This window comes from Thalia democratica, chromosome 7 (genome assembly GCF_965202585.1).
Source record: "Thalia democratica chromosome 7, ktThaDemo2.hap1.1, whole genome shotgun sequence".
Classification (NCBI taxonomy): Eukaryota; Metazoa; Chordata; class Thaliacea; order Salpida; family Salpidae; genus Thalia; species Thalia democratica.
In genome coordinates, this window is record NC_139171.1 from 47,238,084 (window position 1) to 47,253,297 (window position 15,214).

A 15,214-nucleotide genomic window follows, 5' to 3' on the forward strand; every position below is an offset into this window, starting at 1 on the left:
TTAAATGACTCATTAAACTTTGAGATAAAAGCTGTCAACAAAATGAAAAGGCATGCTTTACAAAGTCGTCTGTTTAAACAGCTGTGCAATGACAATGATGAGGTTTTTGATAAGTTGATAATGTATACAGAAGTGAAATGGTTATCAAAAGAAAACTGTTTAGAAAGTTTTTGACTGTTTTTAATTCAGTTATTGATTTTTTTTCTGAAAAAGGATAAGGTGTTGGCAGACAATCTAGACATTGCTTACATGCCAGACTTATATGGTAAGATCAACAATATGAACATAAATTTACAAGTTAAAAACTCAAATCTTATATAAGTCAAAAGTAAGATAACCCGTTTAAGAAACCAACTTGAACTCTATGGAAAAAATTTCGAAAATAAATAGTTTCACAGTTTGCAAGTTTGGAAAACTTCAAATAACTAAAGGTTAAATAGAAGTATTTTCATATTATCTGGAACAGCTTAAAAGTGATATTGATAAACGGTTTATTGACGGTTTTCAATTAAACGTCCCGAAGTGGATTATTGATACCTTCGAAGCAGATCTTTTTGAAGTAAACATTGACGTACAGAAAACTTTCTCAGACTTACAAACTGACCTTGAACTTAAAGTGAATTATTTTAAAGAACGATATGAAAGTTTTTGAACTCAACAAAAACTAAGGCAAAAGTATTCAATTGTTTGGAAGGAAGTTAGATTATTGTTTATAGCTTTTCTTTCTAGCTATGTTGTTGAAAAAGATTTCAGTTGAAATATTATTTAAATATTTGTAAAAGAGGTGACTTGAGGCTTTATTTGACTGATTTAAAACCAGATATAGAAAAACTCGCAAGCAGTTATGAAGCTCATCCTTCACATTAGATTAGACTTAATTTGCAGACATTATGTTCTGTAAGGTCTTCAATTTTAGTTCATTTTTAAAAGATTTCTTATTTAAGCTGGTTTGTATTGTAATTAAATAGTATTTTTATAACAACAATTTTATTAAGTTATTTTTCTACAAGAGGTTTGCTTAATGCCCAATGTATATTAATCACGGTAAATTTCCTCTTGTGTTCTCACTTTTTACCCAAAATAAAGTGCAAATTTATAATTTCTTAAATTTAACTTAAATAAAGTATGTAAATAACTAAGTATTAATAAAGCAAAAGTTTTATTATACTTAATAGCTTATACAGATTAATATTTTTTAATGAATGTTTGTTTTATGTTTTAGTAGATTCTACGTTTATTCATAACATTATTGCATTATAACATATTGAAATTTGCCATTTTGTAAAAGTTTTAGTTTTTTAAAGGTTAGTCGAAGTCATGGTATTCTACTAAGAAACATATAGTTTAAAAAGTTAAAATTTTGATTTTTAACTTTACAACTAACTTGCTTATAATCTTTTAGCATTGAAATTAGTAATTTTACTGCATTAACAGAAGCTATTGATAAAATAACTTTTCATTTGAGATAAAAAATCAGTCGGTGAAACTTCCTAAAATTAGATCCGCAATGATGTTTTAATATTTATTTCATTATGTGTAAAATAAGCTATTAATTTTTTTGCAGTTTTTTAATCTATAGTAAAGTAATTTTAGACTATGCCTATTTATAAAATAATTTAAGTATATTGTGTGGCTTAAATAAGTTACTTAGCATCCACTTCTAAATTTCCGAAATTCGTTATATAAGAGATTATTATAATTTCAGGTTTTAGTTAAGATTTTAGATGGGTAATGTAGGGTCCAGATCCAGTCAAGCTTCGGCCCGCTAAGTAACTTGAAAACTACTTGTGCAAAACAAATAAAATTTAGCTTTTTGATACTTAATACTCTGAAATACGCTTTCAATTTGGTTTTCAGTTCACAATAGTACTTCTTAGATCGCAATAATAGTGAATCAATTCATTACAATTTTGCTCCAGTTTTTTAAGTTGCTTATATGTTAGTTTTTTAAATTATGCAGTCCGCAAGTACATTTTTTTAACAAGTCTACACTAGAAAGGATTTTTTAGTTAAAATGAGTTGCTGACTACAAAAGTTGTCCACAACTAAGCTAAAGGTTTCATTAGTTTCAAAAAAATTCATATTTAAACAGAAATGATTACAGATTACAAAAGGTTTTTTAATATTAAAGTATTTATAACACTTTACTGGGCTTATAAGAAAAAAACGGTAATATAATTTTTCAAGCCTTGTAAATTTTTTTGAACAAAGCCCAAAAGTTTGTGCATAAGAAGTTCCAGACTAAATTATATTTCGAATACAACTTTTTTGGCTCAAAAGTGCGTACTTAAGAAGAAAAAATACTTTTTAAAATTATCGGGGGCGATTTTTTTTTCAAACTTCTGAAAAGGGGGCGATTTAGTAAATGAGTTTGGGAAACCCTGGTTTAAATAAAGGTTTTTTAAAGACTTTTCTTCAAAATTTAAGGTTTTTCCAAGTTATTTTTGCCTGAATTGTCAAATTCCAGGTTTTTCCAGGATTCTAGGTTTTTTGTCAACCCTGTTTTTTAATAAAACTTTGTTAACTCTATGTATAATAGAGATTTAAAAATCAATTTATATTTAAACAATTTTTTTTGCTCTTTCATTTGTCCAAAATAGCAGCATTAAGTGAAACAATAACAAACTTTTTTAAGTGACCTATTTAGCTAAAATAAGTATTAAAAACTATATTTTCCAAATTTTACTCAACCATTAACATTTAAATCAAAAACCATTAGGCATTAGATTTTACCAAATTTCAGTGTTTACAAAACAATCGTGCTCCTTTTCTATTATGACGTCATAATATAGTTCTACCATTTGTTACGTCACAATAGCTATTAGTCAAATTGCAATTACAAAATTACAAATATATTTAAAATCTGCACCATATTGTTTAAGATCATACTTTTAGGGATCATTTCTAAAGTGTGTGTCTCACGAACGTTATTTAACAATGACGGTCAACCTCTTACGATGATGAATTGTGGAGCGGTTTTCTGAGCAGGAAAATGACTTCAGCTAGCTGAATGTCGTAATGACTGTTCTGCTGTTGTCAAGGCAGCAGTGGAGGGAAATCTCTCTTTCTGAGTGATAAACAACCAGCCTTGAAGGGCTATTTTAGAATTAAAACTTTACAAAGCTTTTACTTGTAGTTATTTTAGACTATTTTTAAATTTTATAATAAGATTTATTAAGTACTAATACGAACACTAAATACACGTTTCAACACTGTGTTAAGATAAGTACTTCACCAATAGTGCGCACTCAAGCGGCAAGTTACTATACTGATATTATATTTAAATTGCTTAAAGTTAGCTACAAGTATTTGTATGAGGCTTATACTTTATAAAATTAAAGTGAATGATATTTACTAAATGACCTTAGGCGTTCTATTTTAAGAAGATAACTTTTGCTTTTTTGAAGAAAGTTAAAACGTAGAAATATTCAAAATAAAAGATACTTTTATATTGTTGTTGTAATGGAATAAAAGGTTCACTGGTTATTCCATTTAATTGACTATTGAATTAATATAAATTAAGTAACAGTTAAGAGAAAAAAAGTCTGATACAACAAAGAGAAAATTACAGTTAAGAGAAAATGAGTCTGGTGTAACTTTTCGTAGGCTATATTCAGCTATATATATACTGTGGGTGAATTTATCATTTCAGCCACCACCTTGCTACTGCTAACATGTAGATCCCGAAAATGACGTTTTGTTGTTTTATTTATAAACATGCTGTTTGTTATAGTGTAGTATATACAACGAGTACAATCTTTAACATTGCTGCAATAAAGTTTCCCATAGCAATGTATAAAGTCGATCAAATTTAAAAATGAAGCTCGTTGCGCTAATGTGCAGTCTTTTGTTTCTATTTTTTCACGTGTTTTGTATAATCAGTAAACAGACATATTTCGATTACATTGGTTCAAATTATTGAATATGATGCAAACATCAGGTGAGATCCTTCTTTTGGGACGAATCAGATTGTGGTTCGTGCCTTTCTGCGTAACAAGAATTTCAGCAAGACACGTTTCACACATCAAGTTATGTGATCAAACCGTCTTCATCTCCGTTCACCTTGTAGAAGGATCTGACTATTAAGAGTTGCTAGTAGAACTGATTAATACCCTGAATTCTAACACTTCTGAGAGGTTTTATGACGTCATAAAGAAAGATAGCACATGATAAGAGAAAAGAAAAACTTATGTTGTGCACAAAACAACATGTGTACACCGGGTTATGAGTGCAACCTGGAAGTAAAGACGACACAGAGCAGATTCCTTTCTGAAGCATTTCTGGAACGTTTCAAGCCGTGCACAAGTACCACGCAAAAGTACTTCAAACCCGATGAAGTATCAAAGTACTTCAAACCCGATGAAGCAGGGAACAAGAAAGCTGTGCAAAAAGAAACTGCTTCGTAAAAACTTCCGTTTGCAAGAGCTTTCGTGAGATCGTTGTCAGCAAGACTGGGTTAATTCAACACCAACAAAAGCGAAACTTTCAAGAATTAGAAAGCTTCTACTACAGTGGATAGGAAGCATTTGCCATCAAGCAAACAAAGTTCTAGGCAAGATAACCATAAATGGTACGTTTCGTCACAAGGAAGAAAGCAAAAGCTGAACAAGCAAATGACGTAATATACAAACGACTAAAACTAAAACCAGCAAAAACTTAAGTTGCTGAGCAAAAACGAGGGCCAGCTGCTTTAGTCAACAAAAGTTTAGACAAAAACCTGATCAAAAACGTGTCGTTGAAAATAAGTTCATCTCCAAGAAAAATTTCAAACAAGCTTTTACCTTTTACCGATTGACGCAAAATACAAGAGCTTAAAAAGTTCCATAGACAAAACGAAATCGATCAAAGACCAGAAGTCCTCGTCAAAAATAATCAAAAGGTTTCTCTGTCTAATTCTCGTAAGCAAAAGTTCAAGTCTAAAATCCAGCTCAAAAATAACAAATTTGTTATTTTTTTAGTTCACAAAAGGTTTCACATAATTTTACTGAACCGTTCGACCAATGTTATTACTTAAGTTACGCGGACCTGGCAATTAACTGACTTAACGCGCTATAACAATATCGGTGACGGTCACTTAAGCTAATGTTTAGAATTGACTTAGCTAAATAACTTAGCTGAGTCGATTTATCAAACGCGACTTAAACTTATACTATCATTTAAACATAAGCTAATTAATTAGTAAGATTGTTAGAATGCTTAAACTAATAGTATAAAGAAATCGAGTCCCAGAAACATAATGTATATTTACAAATTAATAAAAATACGATTAAACAAAATACAACAAACTGCTAAAAGAATAGCAAATAACTACTTTGGCTCAAAAACCAAAGTGAAAAACATCACCCTTTATAACAAAATGTCGTTAGTGCCAAGCTACAAAAACTCAAAACGTCAGCGATAAAAAAAGCTCAGCGACTAATTCACCTACGAGCGTGGCTCTAGCTCTTTTAAGGCAAAAAATCTGAGAAAAAAGAAAGAAAGTCATTTTCGACTGCAAAACACTATTAAGTGTTACATTACTTTTAAAGAATAAATTTCTTTATTAGAGTTTAGTAAACATTTTTAATTTAACTAATTTGACTTTTTTAGTAGTTTAAATTTAAATTCTAGGCTTAACTTTATTTCACAAGAAAATAACTCTTAAAAAATGTTAGGTGTTTTTTAACAGTAGGCAGTTGTTGTAAGTAGTTCTTAAATTGATAAATTAAAAAATATTAAATTTTAGTTTATATCTTATTTGAAACATGATTTATAATTATTTTATGGTATATGTTATTTAAAAACATTTAGATTAATACTTTTTTTTTAATCTGTTAAAATTAGGTATTAAAATTTAATAAGCTAGCTTATGTTGTAAACTATGAAAGCTTTAAGGTTTACGTTTAACTATTCTATGCACAGAAAGATAACAATTTTTCATAAATTTAGTTACGATTTTATACATATTATTGGAAATTTCAAGATTTCCCTTAAATATGCTTAAGACCTTATTTTGCTCTTCATTCTTAAATCCAAAATATCTATTGTATGTTTCAAAATTAATTTTGAGCACTTCTACATGAGTTTTATGCAAACTAAAATATTTTTTTTGCACCCTGTGAAGACCACTGGTATAGGCTATAGTTTAAATAACAAATATTTGTACAGATTTTTAAAGCAATGAAAACAAGTTGTAAAAGTTATAAGAATAATTGAAATGTGCAGTGGGTTAAAGGACAGTAAAGTTTACGAAATGTGGATGTACTAATAAAAGTAATATATTTAATTTACACAATAAAATCTTATCAAAAGAGTAGTTTTTTGTTTTATGAAATTTATTAAATAAATTTTATATTATTCACATAGTAAGAAAATTTTTTTAAGTTTGAATTGTCGGTTTAAGTTTTCAGAAACTCAATGGTAGCAAAAACAGTATTTGCCTTTTAGCTTTTAGAATTTAAAAATTATTACTTGTGTACAGAAGTATATTGTAAGGTTGTTTAATACTAATTAAGAATATACTTAACAAAATGTTTAAAATCTAACTTTATATAGTCAGCATCTTGTTGCCTACGCATTTTAGGCACTTTGAAGAGTGAATTCAAAGGAAATATATCTACCAAAGTTATTTTTATTTAAAATCATAGTGAAGTAAGGAGTAAATTGTAAGACAAACCTTGGCAGCCTTTTAAAATAAGTTACGTAGTAGGCAGCAATAAATTACAAAATATCTTTAGTAATCTTAAGAACTTTTTTAAATAATCTAATAAATTATTGGAGCTTTAAAAAAACACAGGAAATTTGTTTGTTAGTATTTATGTTATACTAACTAAAATTAATTTAAGCTTATCAAAATTGTTATAAAAAACCTGGAGCTCGTTTATGTTGCTAGGTTCCATTTACGTTATAATTGATCTACAGTAAAACTAAACATAAATAAAATGAAGACAGTGCTTATAAATGATACGAAAAAAAGAAAAAGTATAGTCAAATCTTTTTGCTTACATAAAACAGGTTTCCTTAACAAAATACAAATGGCTTCTAAATAATTCAAATCGAAAACATTACTACAAATTTTGTTAATTTTAAATCTATCTATATAATAACTGTTTGCACAAGTTGGATTATTAACTAAATGTTCTGCAATAGATGAACGTTTAGATGCGTTTAAAACCTTGACCGGTATGTCATCTTTCTTATCTGAAAGGCAAAAATTCTCTACACATTTTGGTATGTGTTCTTTTATTCTCTTCCTTAGATGTCTGTTGTTAATCCAATATAACTTGCTGAACAACAGCAACTGTACTGGTAGATTACCATACTTTTATTTAATTTTGATATTGGATCCTTACTACCTGGTGCTAATAGCGGCTTAGAGGTTAAAAACAATTCTAGGGTTCGCTGCATAATAAGTATTTCTTATTAATTGTCTAATTTTCTTTTCTAACATCTCTGAGATTTTAATAATGAATGGAATTTTTAAAGTAACTACTCATTTTTCCGGTCCTATTGTCTTTATTCTATCCAAATTTTTCACATGTCAATGAATTGTTTTGTTAACTTATTGTATATACGATATAATCCATATAAAACTGCCTATTGATCAACTTTTTTATGTAAAATAATACTAACACGAATAATTTCAGTTAAAACAACTATCAACTATTTTGGTTTTGTAGCAAATGTAAAATATTGAAAGAATGAAAAAAAATACAAGTTATAGTTTTAGAAACTAGTATAGGTCACAATTTTTGACAAAACAAATCACTTAATCACAGTTTTTGATTAAAACTTCAAATTTATAGAGGTTTATAATAAGTTCTAATTTTGGTGTGAAAAAATAATACTTCTAACATCGTTGAAATGATAATAAAGTATATACGAAATAAGTGTAACTGTGCAAAGAATATCATAAACTAGATCAGTGGTCGTCAAGTTGTACACTGGTGCACACTAGTGTAAACAAAACTTTTTTTGGTGTGCACGAAGTTTTTAGGGTACACGAAACTCATTAAGGGGTGCAATAATTTTTGAATTACAAAAAAAAACACATCGAGTTAGATTAAGTATGTAATTAATATTTAATAAGGTATTTAAAGAATACAGAACTGGGGATTTTGTAGAAATTGCGGAGAATTGTTCAATTAATAAGTATGTAAGACAAAGCAATATAACAAAAATATCATTGTGAAAATAAGGTAAAACAAACAAAGAGTTCAATTAAAAAGAGAATCATACAAAAAGTTTCAGCTTCAGTTGTTAAATGGTTTGCATGTAAATACAAACTGAGTTATGACTTTTAAGGAGAAATGCTTTAATAAAAGTGTTTACGTAGTCCCACCACTAGCGGCGCTTATCAAAATTAGATCTTGGGGTGAACCGATTTTATTTTTTGCAGCTTGGTGTACAAAAAACTTGATTAGCTTGACGACCACTGCACTAGATATATAAGAGTATACAAGTAGAAAATAAAAACTTAAGTAACATTAACATTAAAAAAATATTTTGTTGTAATTAAAACTTCCACCTGTTACACAAGTCTTGTTTTGAAAGAACTTTTTTATTGCTATAAAATGTTTGAATGCTGAAAGCTAAGCATTCGATGTGTTCTGAACTATTTTAAACTTAAAAATCAAAGAAAAAATGGCAGACTAAAGTCTAAACAACAAGAATGTTTAAAAAACCATGAATAAAAAGAAGTATTTTATTAATAAAATTTTTATGAATTTTAGTTTATTGTAAAACTTTAATAGTTAAATATTAGTTTAAAATTCTGCTGAATTTATTTGTTACTAAAAACTTAAAAAAGGGTATAGAAAACATTTATTATAAAACTATGATAAAAACATTTAAAGAAACGTGCAGTTTTTAGCCACTCTGTAAGTTTTCATTCGCGTTCAATTTTTTAATTTCTCTTATTCGTTCAATTTGATACCTCATTCTTCTGTTTCGTTTGTATAGCTCTATCCTGTTTCGTTTAAACTCACATAAATAAAGAATTAAATTTAATTTAAAAACTAAATATTTCACTGAGCTCACTTGAAAGGGCTTTTAAATAAGTAAGTTTGTTTCAAAGTTTGAAATTCCAAAATGGTACACATATGTTTGAAGCAAAGCAATACTTAGCCAATTCGTTTATAATTTACATCTAAACATACAAATTACACGAAACCAAAAAACACATGTGCTTCTTCTTACTATGAGCAAAATAAAAGTAGTCAAATTGGTAAAAAACAATTGAGCATAAATTTCAAATTATGCAAAAAACTTTTGATATGATTTACAGAATTTAAAATGCATTAGAAACCCAAATAGTTTTTATTATCATACTATGGTATATATAATAACGTTACATTCAAGTGTACATTTAAGAAAAAGTTAAGTGTACAAGATTATATTTACGGGGTTGTCAAGGTGTCATATAAAAAAAGTTTTAAAAAAGCTAAGGCTCAACTAAACGTTCAACTTGTCATGTTATAACGTTGTATGAACAATAAATACTACTCGTAAATATTAATTTATAGTTGTCTGACAAATAATAAACAAAATTACATAAAATACAAGTACATTAAATATTTAAAGTTTGTTAATCAAAACAACTGTTTTTTACGCATATAACTTCTAACTTACAACGTTTTACTACTTACAAATATGAACAGCTCTAAGAACTCAAATGTTAAATTATTATTTTTTCAATGGGTTTTGCTTGTTTAGATCTCTAGGACTGCCTTACTACGTTATATCTTATAATAAAGTACTATAAGTTTAACTACACTTTTGATGAAACACCTAAAATCTTTTCAAAACATCTAAAAGACTGTATTTATTCATAATACTAAATTAAATGCTTTAAAAGAAGAATGAACAATGAATATACTAAGTTAGAAATAAACTGGACAGTTATTTATGTAGTGAGACTAATGCAAAGCGCAAAAGAGCTATTTTGTTTTGTAATAGAATCTTATCTATCCAAAAAAAAGAATGGCAAAGTTTCATTTAAACTTTTTTAATAATAGATAGACATAAGTTTCTAAACACCTAAAGAATACTTTAAAAAGCGTATAAAATTTCAATTGTTATCTTAAGAAAATACCTTTCTTTTTCCTCATTAGGTGTTTCATTAATAGATGGTGTAATAAAATCTTTCCATCTTAACTTGTAATTGATTTTTGCTTCAGCTTCTATCGATATAGTTTGTTTGGAAACTATAAATATTATTAATTTTAATAACTATTTAGTTTCAAATGGTTTAATTTTATAAAATTAATAAGTTTTTACAGCTTTTATTATAAGTATATACAAATAATATGATGCTCTTAAATGTATTAAAAATGAGTGCATGACAATGAAAATTCCAAAAATTAAAATTATATTAACTATGAGTGTTAATGTCAATTATTTATTTTATTAAACAGTCAAAATTTAAAACAACTTACCATTTTAATCTAGTTAATTAGACTTACATGAGCTTTTTTACAAATACTTTCTGAGATAAAGCTAAAATAAATTTTAGAACTTTAAATAGTATAGTATTTTTTTTATAGTTATGAGCTTTACTATTTTATATGTGTTTTAAAAATTTAACCATAATAATATAAACATGAGCACTAAAAAAAATTACACTTTGTCACCTTTTAAATTTTTTTATCTAGAATTTTAGCTGTCAAAATATAGACTGTTGTAGTTTGAATAGTCAAGTCATTTAATCATTATAAGTAAAACAATATAACTACTATTATATAAAAAGGTTCTGAAGTGTTGTTAAATAAAAATACAAGAATACTATTATAATATTAAATATATATTCCTTCAAAACAAAAATTATGTGTAATAACTTGAAAACTTCAATAAGATATTCAAGCTAAAATATCAGAAATATAATTTAGTATATCATATGACTAATAACTTTAAAATGTATTAGTTGAATCTCACAATTAAAGAGGTAGGTTGTATTTGATGCTGTTGTTGTTAGTCGTGTAGAGAAGTGCATTGTTTATTATTATAATTAAAGAGTTCATGTATAAGTAATTAAAAATTAAGTTCTTCTAGTTGATAATCGCAAGTTGTAAACCGTTTGAATAAAAGGTTTAAGTAATCTAGTTTTTTTTATAACTTTATTTGAATAGTAACGGATCTCAAATATCTTAGGGTCTTCAAGCAAAAAAAAATATTTTAGACTTAATATGTACAACAACTATAAAAATAACTACACCTAATTTATGTGAAAAGTTTCTGTTAAAAGCTTGTTAAAGGCTAAGTTTAATGTCTGTCTGCTATATATTGTTATGCAACTAAAAAATTTTTTTTACATATTCTAACAAAAAATTGTAACTTAAAATTTTATTCCTAGTTCATAAGTAGTTTTGAAACCAAACATTTAATATCAGAAACTAACATATCATAAATCTATTATCAAAGATAGCCATTTTTAATAAGATTAGATAATAATTTGTTATAACTCCAGTTTTTACATGTTTTTCAGAAAATTTGTTAACCTGAGTGTAAACACTATAAATAAAAGTATGTTACTTAATGTTTACAGTAGTTTTAATATAAGAGAGGTAAAAAAGTAAGTTAGAAACTTTGTTTTGATTGCACTGTTTAAACAGAAAAAATAAGTTTTTGAGTGCGTTTATAGATTATTAGTACCTTGTATACATATATACTACCTTATACTTTTTTTTTTTTTTATTCACTTAAAGTTACTTAGCTTAATATAACTTTAATTCTAACTAATCGGAAATTAATAAGCATAATCTAAGTATATACCTATATTCTTAAGGACCATTTAATTAATAAAATAGACATCTTTATTCTTTTGATTAGAAAAAACTATTTATCTTATGTAGCAGTGTAGAAACTTACCAGTAACACTTTTGTTCTTTCTAGTTTTCTTTCTTTTCTTCTTGTTTTTTACAGCAGCTTCACTTGATGATGTACTTTTGGAAAAAGGTATTTTTTCATTACTTTTACTGGATTTTGAAATTAAGATATCATTTGTCATTGTAGTTAAGCCTGTTACATAATGCAGTAACATTAAACATTTTAAAAAGTTTTCAAAGAAATTTACAACACATAGATATAACCATTACAAATTAGGTAATTATTTTATAAACACTTTATAAATTAAATAAAAATATTTCTACATATGAATTTAGCTACATTGACAATTATATTTTTTCCCAATTAATTATTGTTTTTAAATATATGATCCATACAAGTTTTACCTAAACTCTTTCTGCACTTGAGCAAGAAATCCCTCAAAAAGCTTTGCTAAGAACTTAGATAAAACTTGTATGGGTCATATATTTAAAAACAATAATTAATTGGGAAAAATATAATTACATCATGAAACTTAACTATACAAGTCTGTTAAAAATAAAAACCATTAAAAAACAAATTATTTTTGCACAAAAGTCTGTAAACCTAAAAATTGAAAAACATGCAAAATTAGAATTTTTCTGAAAAATTTATTTAGGCTTATGGTATAAAAAAATAAATTGAAAAAAAATATTAGTTACAAGTTTTAACTTAGTTTCATGAGCATGTTTAACAAAAAAATGGTTTTTTAATTATTATTTTTTGGGAAAAACTTGTAAAACTAAAAACATAGAAAAAAACTCAAAATTTTTAAAGGGACCCGACTACAAAAGTAAAACCCCAATTTGAGGAAATTATTGTGAAAAGCAATGCAAAGAACGTTCTTTAGAATAATAAAAAAGTTGCAAATTAGCATAAAAAAATTTGAAAATAATTGGTTTTAAAGTTTGGTTTAAAAAAAAATTACAAAAAAAGTCATTGAAGCCAAGTTCACGCTCGGTGTTATATTCAAGTACTTTTGCTTATGAATTCGTATTTAAAACCATTGTGTATTCTAATGTTGAAACTGTAGTTCTTTTTGTATATTCTTCAATTGCTGATTTTGATCTTAGATCCTTCAATTTTTTGTTTTTTATGTAATTAGGAGCCCTACACCATCACAACACAAGCTAATGAGTGTTTTTAAATAATACACTAAAATAAGTTTCTTATTGTAGGTATAGTGTTCATTTTACTTTTTCTTAAATACATATAATCTGAAGTTTCTTCTAATTTTTCAAATACATTAAGCTAGCTTAGTTTTTTTCAATGTAAACACTTTATTATACATCTGAAAAATTATACATGTGTTGCATAAGTATAGCACATAATTATTTAAATAGTTTAATTTTATCCTAAGTTAGCTTTATTAGTTAGCATAGCAGTGGGGAACTTTTAAATATTCCATGTTCTAAAACTGGTAGAAACTCTAAGAAAACAAGAATACACATTTCACAGTTGTCTATTCTTTACAAACGCTAAAGGTATACTCTGCTCCAGCAGAGTTGACATGAATTAAAGTTTTGCTTGTTACAATGTTTTAAATACAATATTACCTTTATTCTAGACATGACATTAAACTGTTCTGTTGTGCAACTCGATAACTGAATGCAATTTTTTTGTACACCAAACCAATTTCTTGGACCAAACTTTTTAAGCGCTTTTTTGTCGTTTATTAAACTATATTCAAGTTTTTATGCGTATTGTATTGATTGATTCAATGCAGGGACGTAGCCAGCTAACAAAAATTTACAAATCTGCAAAAATTAAAACATCTAAAATGTGCATCATAACGTCTTAGCGGGAACATAACAATTTAAACTACCTCTAATGTTATTGAAATTAAAATGAATTTATGCAGTTGTGTTAATACTTCAAAATTTAATAAAATGTTGAAGTATGATTGATAGATGTATACAATGCAATTTAATTTTATCTATACTCCCTATAATTCTATTGTGTTGCCACTTGTGTAAACTCATAAAACTTTCATTGAAAATAAGTATAAGAAAATAACAATTTAGCTCAAAAACGTTTATACTGTTAACTGTACAACTTTTAAAGTTTTTGTTAACATTTTCAAAGCGTAGTCTATAAAAACAAAATTAAGTTATGCGAATTTAGTAACATAAAATTGTATGATTTTGATTTTTGAAGTTAAAACTGTAGCTTTTGTTAGAATCAATTTTGCAATGTATAGCTATTTGACAAATAAAATCTTAAATGCGCTAAATGAATGCAATTTAGATGTGTTTAATTCGTTTAATTTTTACGACACTATTTATTATTTTCTGTTTATTCTAAGCCTCTGTGTTTTACTATATAGGTAGTAAACTTTTTACAAAGTACTGGTATGTGTGTTAAAGTTTAAGTTGAAATAACCACTATTTTAAGTAAATAGCTTGTATCACAAAACAGCTAATTATCTTTTAACTACATTAAATAAAACTTTAATTTTATTTTTTAGTTTAAGTTTGTTGTTACACTTAACACTTTAGCTCATTTATTTATGCAAAATATGTATTCAAGAATAAAAAGATTAGTTTGTCCGTTTTGAATTGTCAGGTTAAAACTTAGATGTATCCTAAAGTATATAAGTAAAAAAAATAATAATGTTGTGCGTAGATAAATAAATAACATAAATCGTTTTCAATACTACATAAAAAAATATAAGTCATTTCGTATTTTTTAAACAAAATAAACAAATAAATATATTTGTTTTAAATAGTGTATTTTCTCTTTTAAAAATACCTGCCTATCTCTTTAACTCAATATAAATAAATATAAAGAAAAAATACTTTACAAACAAAATAACTTATTATCAATATAGTTTTTTAAAGATAAATAAATGAACTTAATTGTTTTTTAAGCTAGTCAAAAGAACCTACTATTTAAAAAAATTGAACATTATGGTTACCACTGACTCAGCGTAAACTTTTAGTTTCGAAAAGGCAAATAACCGATATAATTTGTTATATTAATTGATATAAGGTAAGATATAAAAAAAAAGTTCATTGTAACAAATATTTTTTAGATTAGTATTTAGGAAGGGAAATAAAAACCTATGAACATTTGAAAAACATAATCTAGTATCTTAAAAACTTGATCGAAAAACTTGAAGAAATAATGAAAAGAATGTTTTACTTGTTAGAAATATTGTTTTACTAGAGTAATTGTAATTAAAGATGGTAAAAAAGTATTCAACTTAAACAAAAGTTGATTACAGTGTCAATTGGTTCATTGCTATCAGAAAAAAAGTCAAATAAATGCTTACAAAAACCAAATGACTAATATCTTTGGTTAATAAAAAAAAACTATAATATTACTTATGGTAGACATTAATGTAGAAAAGAAGATAAATTAGTTTATACAAATT

General features: G+C 26.3%; 1 protein-coding gene and 1 non-coding gene across 2 annotated transcripts; one reads left to right on the plus strand and one right to left on the minus strand.

Moving 5' to 3' along the window:
• The first annotated feature begins 2,879 nt into the window (after positions 1-2,879).
• On the plus strand, positions 2,880-3,076 carry LOC145841803 (small nucleolar RNA U3). The gene has a single exon (XR_014370179.1). It is a non-coding gene; the product is annotated as a small nucleolar RNA U3 (small nucleolar RNA).
• Positions 3,077-7,792: 4,716 nt separating this feature from the next.
• Positions 7,793-11,986, minus strand: LOC145840861 (uncharacterized). Its single transcript, XM_082948202.1, has 3 exons — positions 11,845-11,986; positions 10,073-10,184; positions 7,793-8,947 (listed from the first exon to the last, which is right to left on the minus strand). The coding sequence occupies exons 1-3, from the start codon at positions 11,981-11,983 to the stop codon at positions 8,848-8,850; spliced, it is 351 nt and encodes a 116-aa protein (XP_082804328.1). The 5' UTR covers positions 11,984-11,986; the 3' UTR covers positions 7,793-8,847.
• Positions 11,987-15,214: the final 3,228 nt, after the last annotated feature.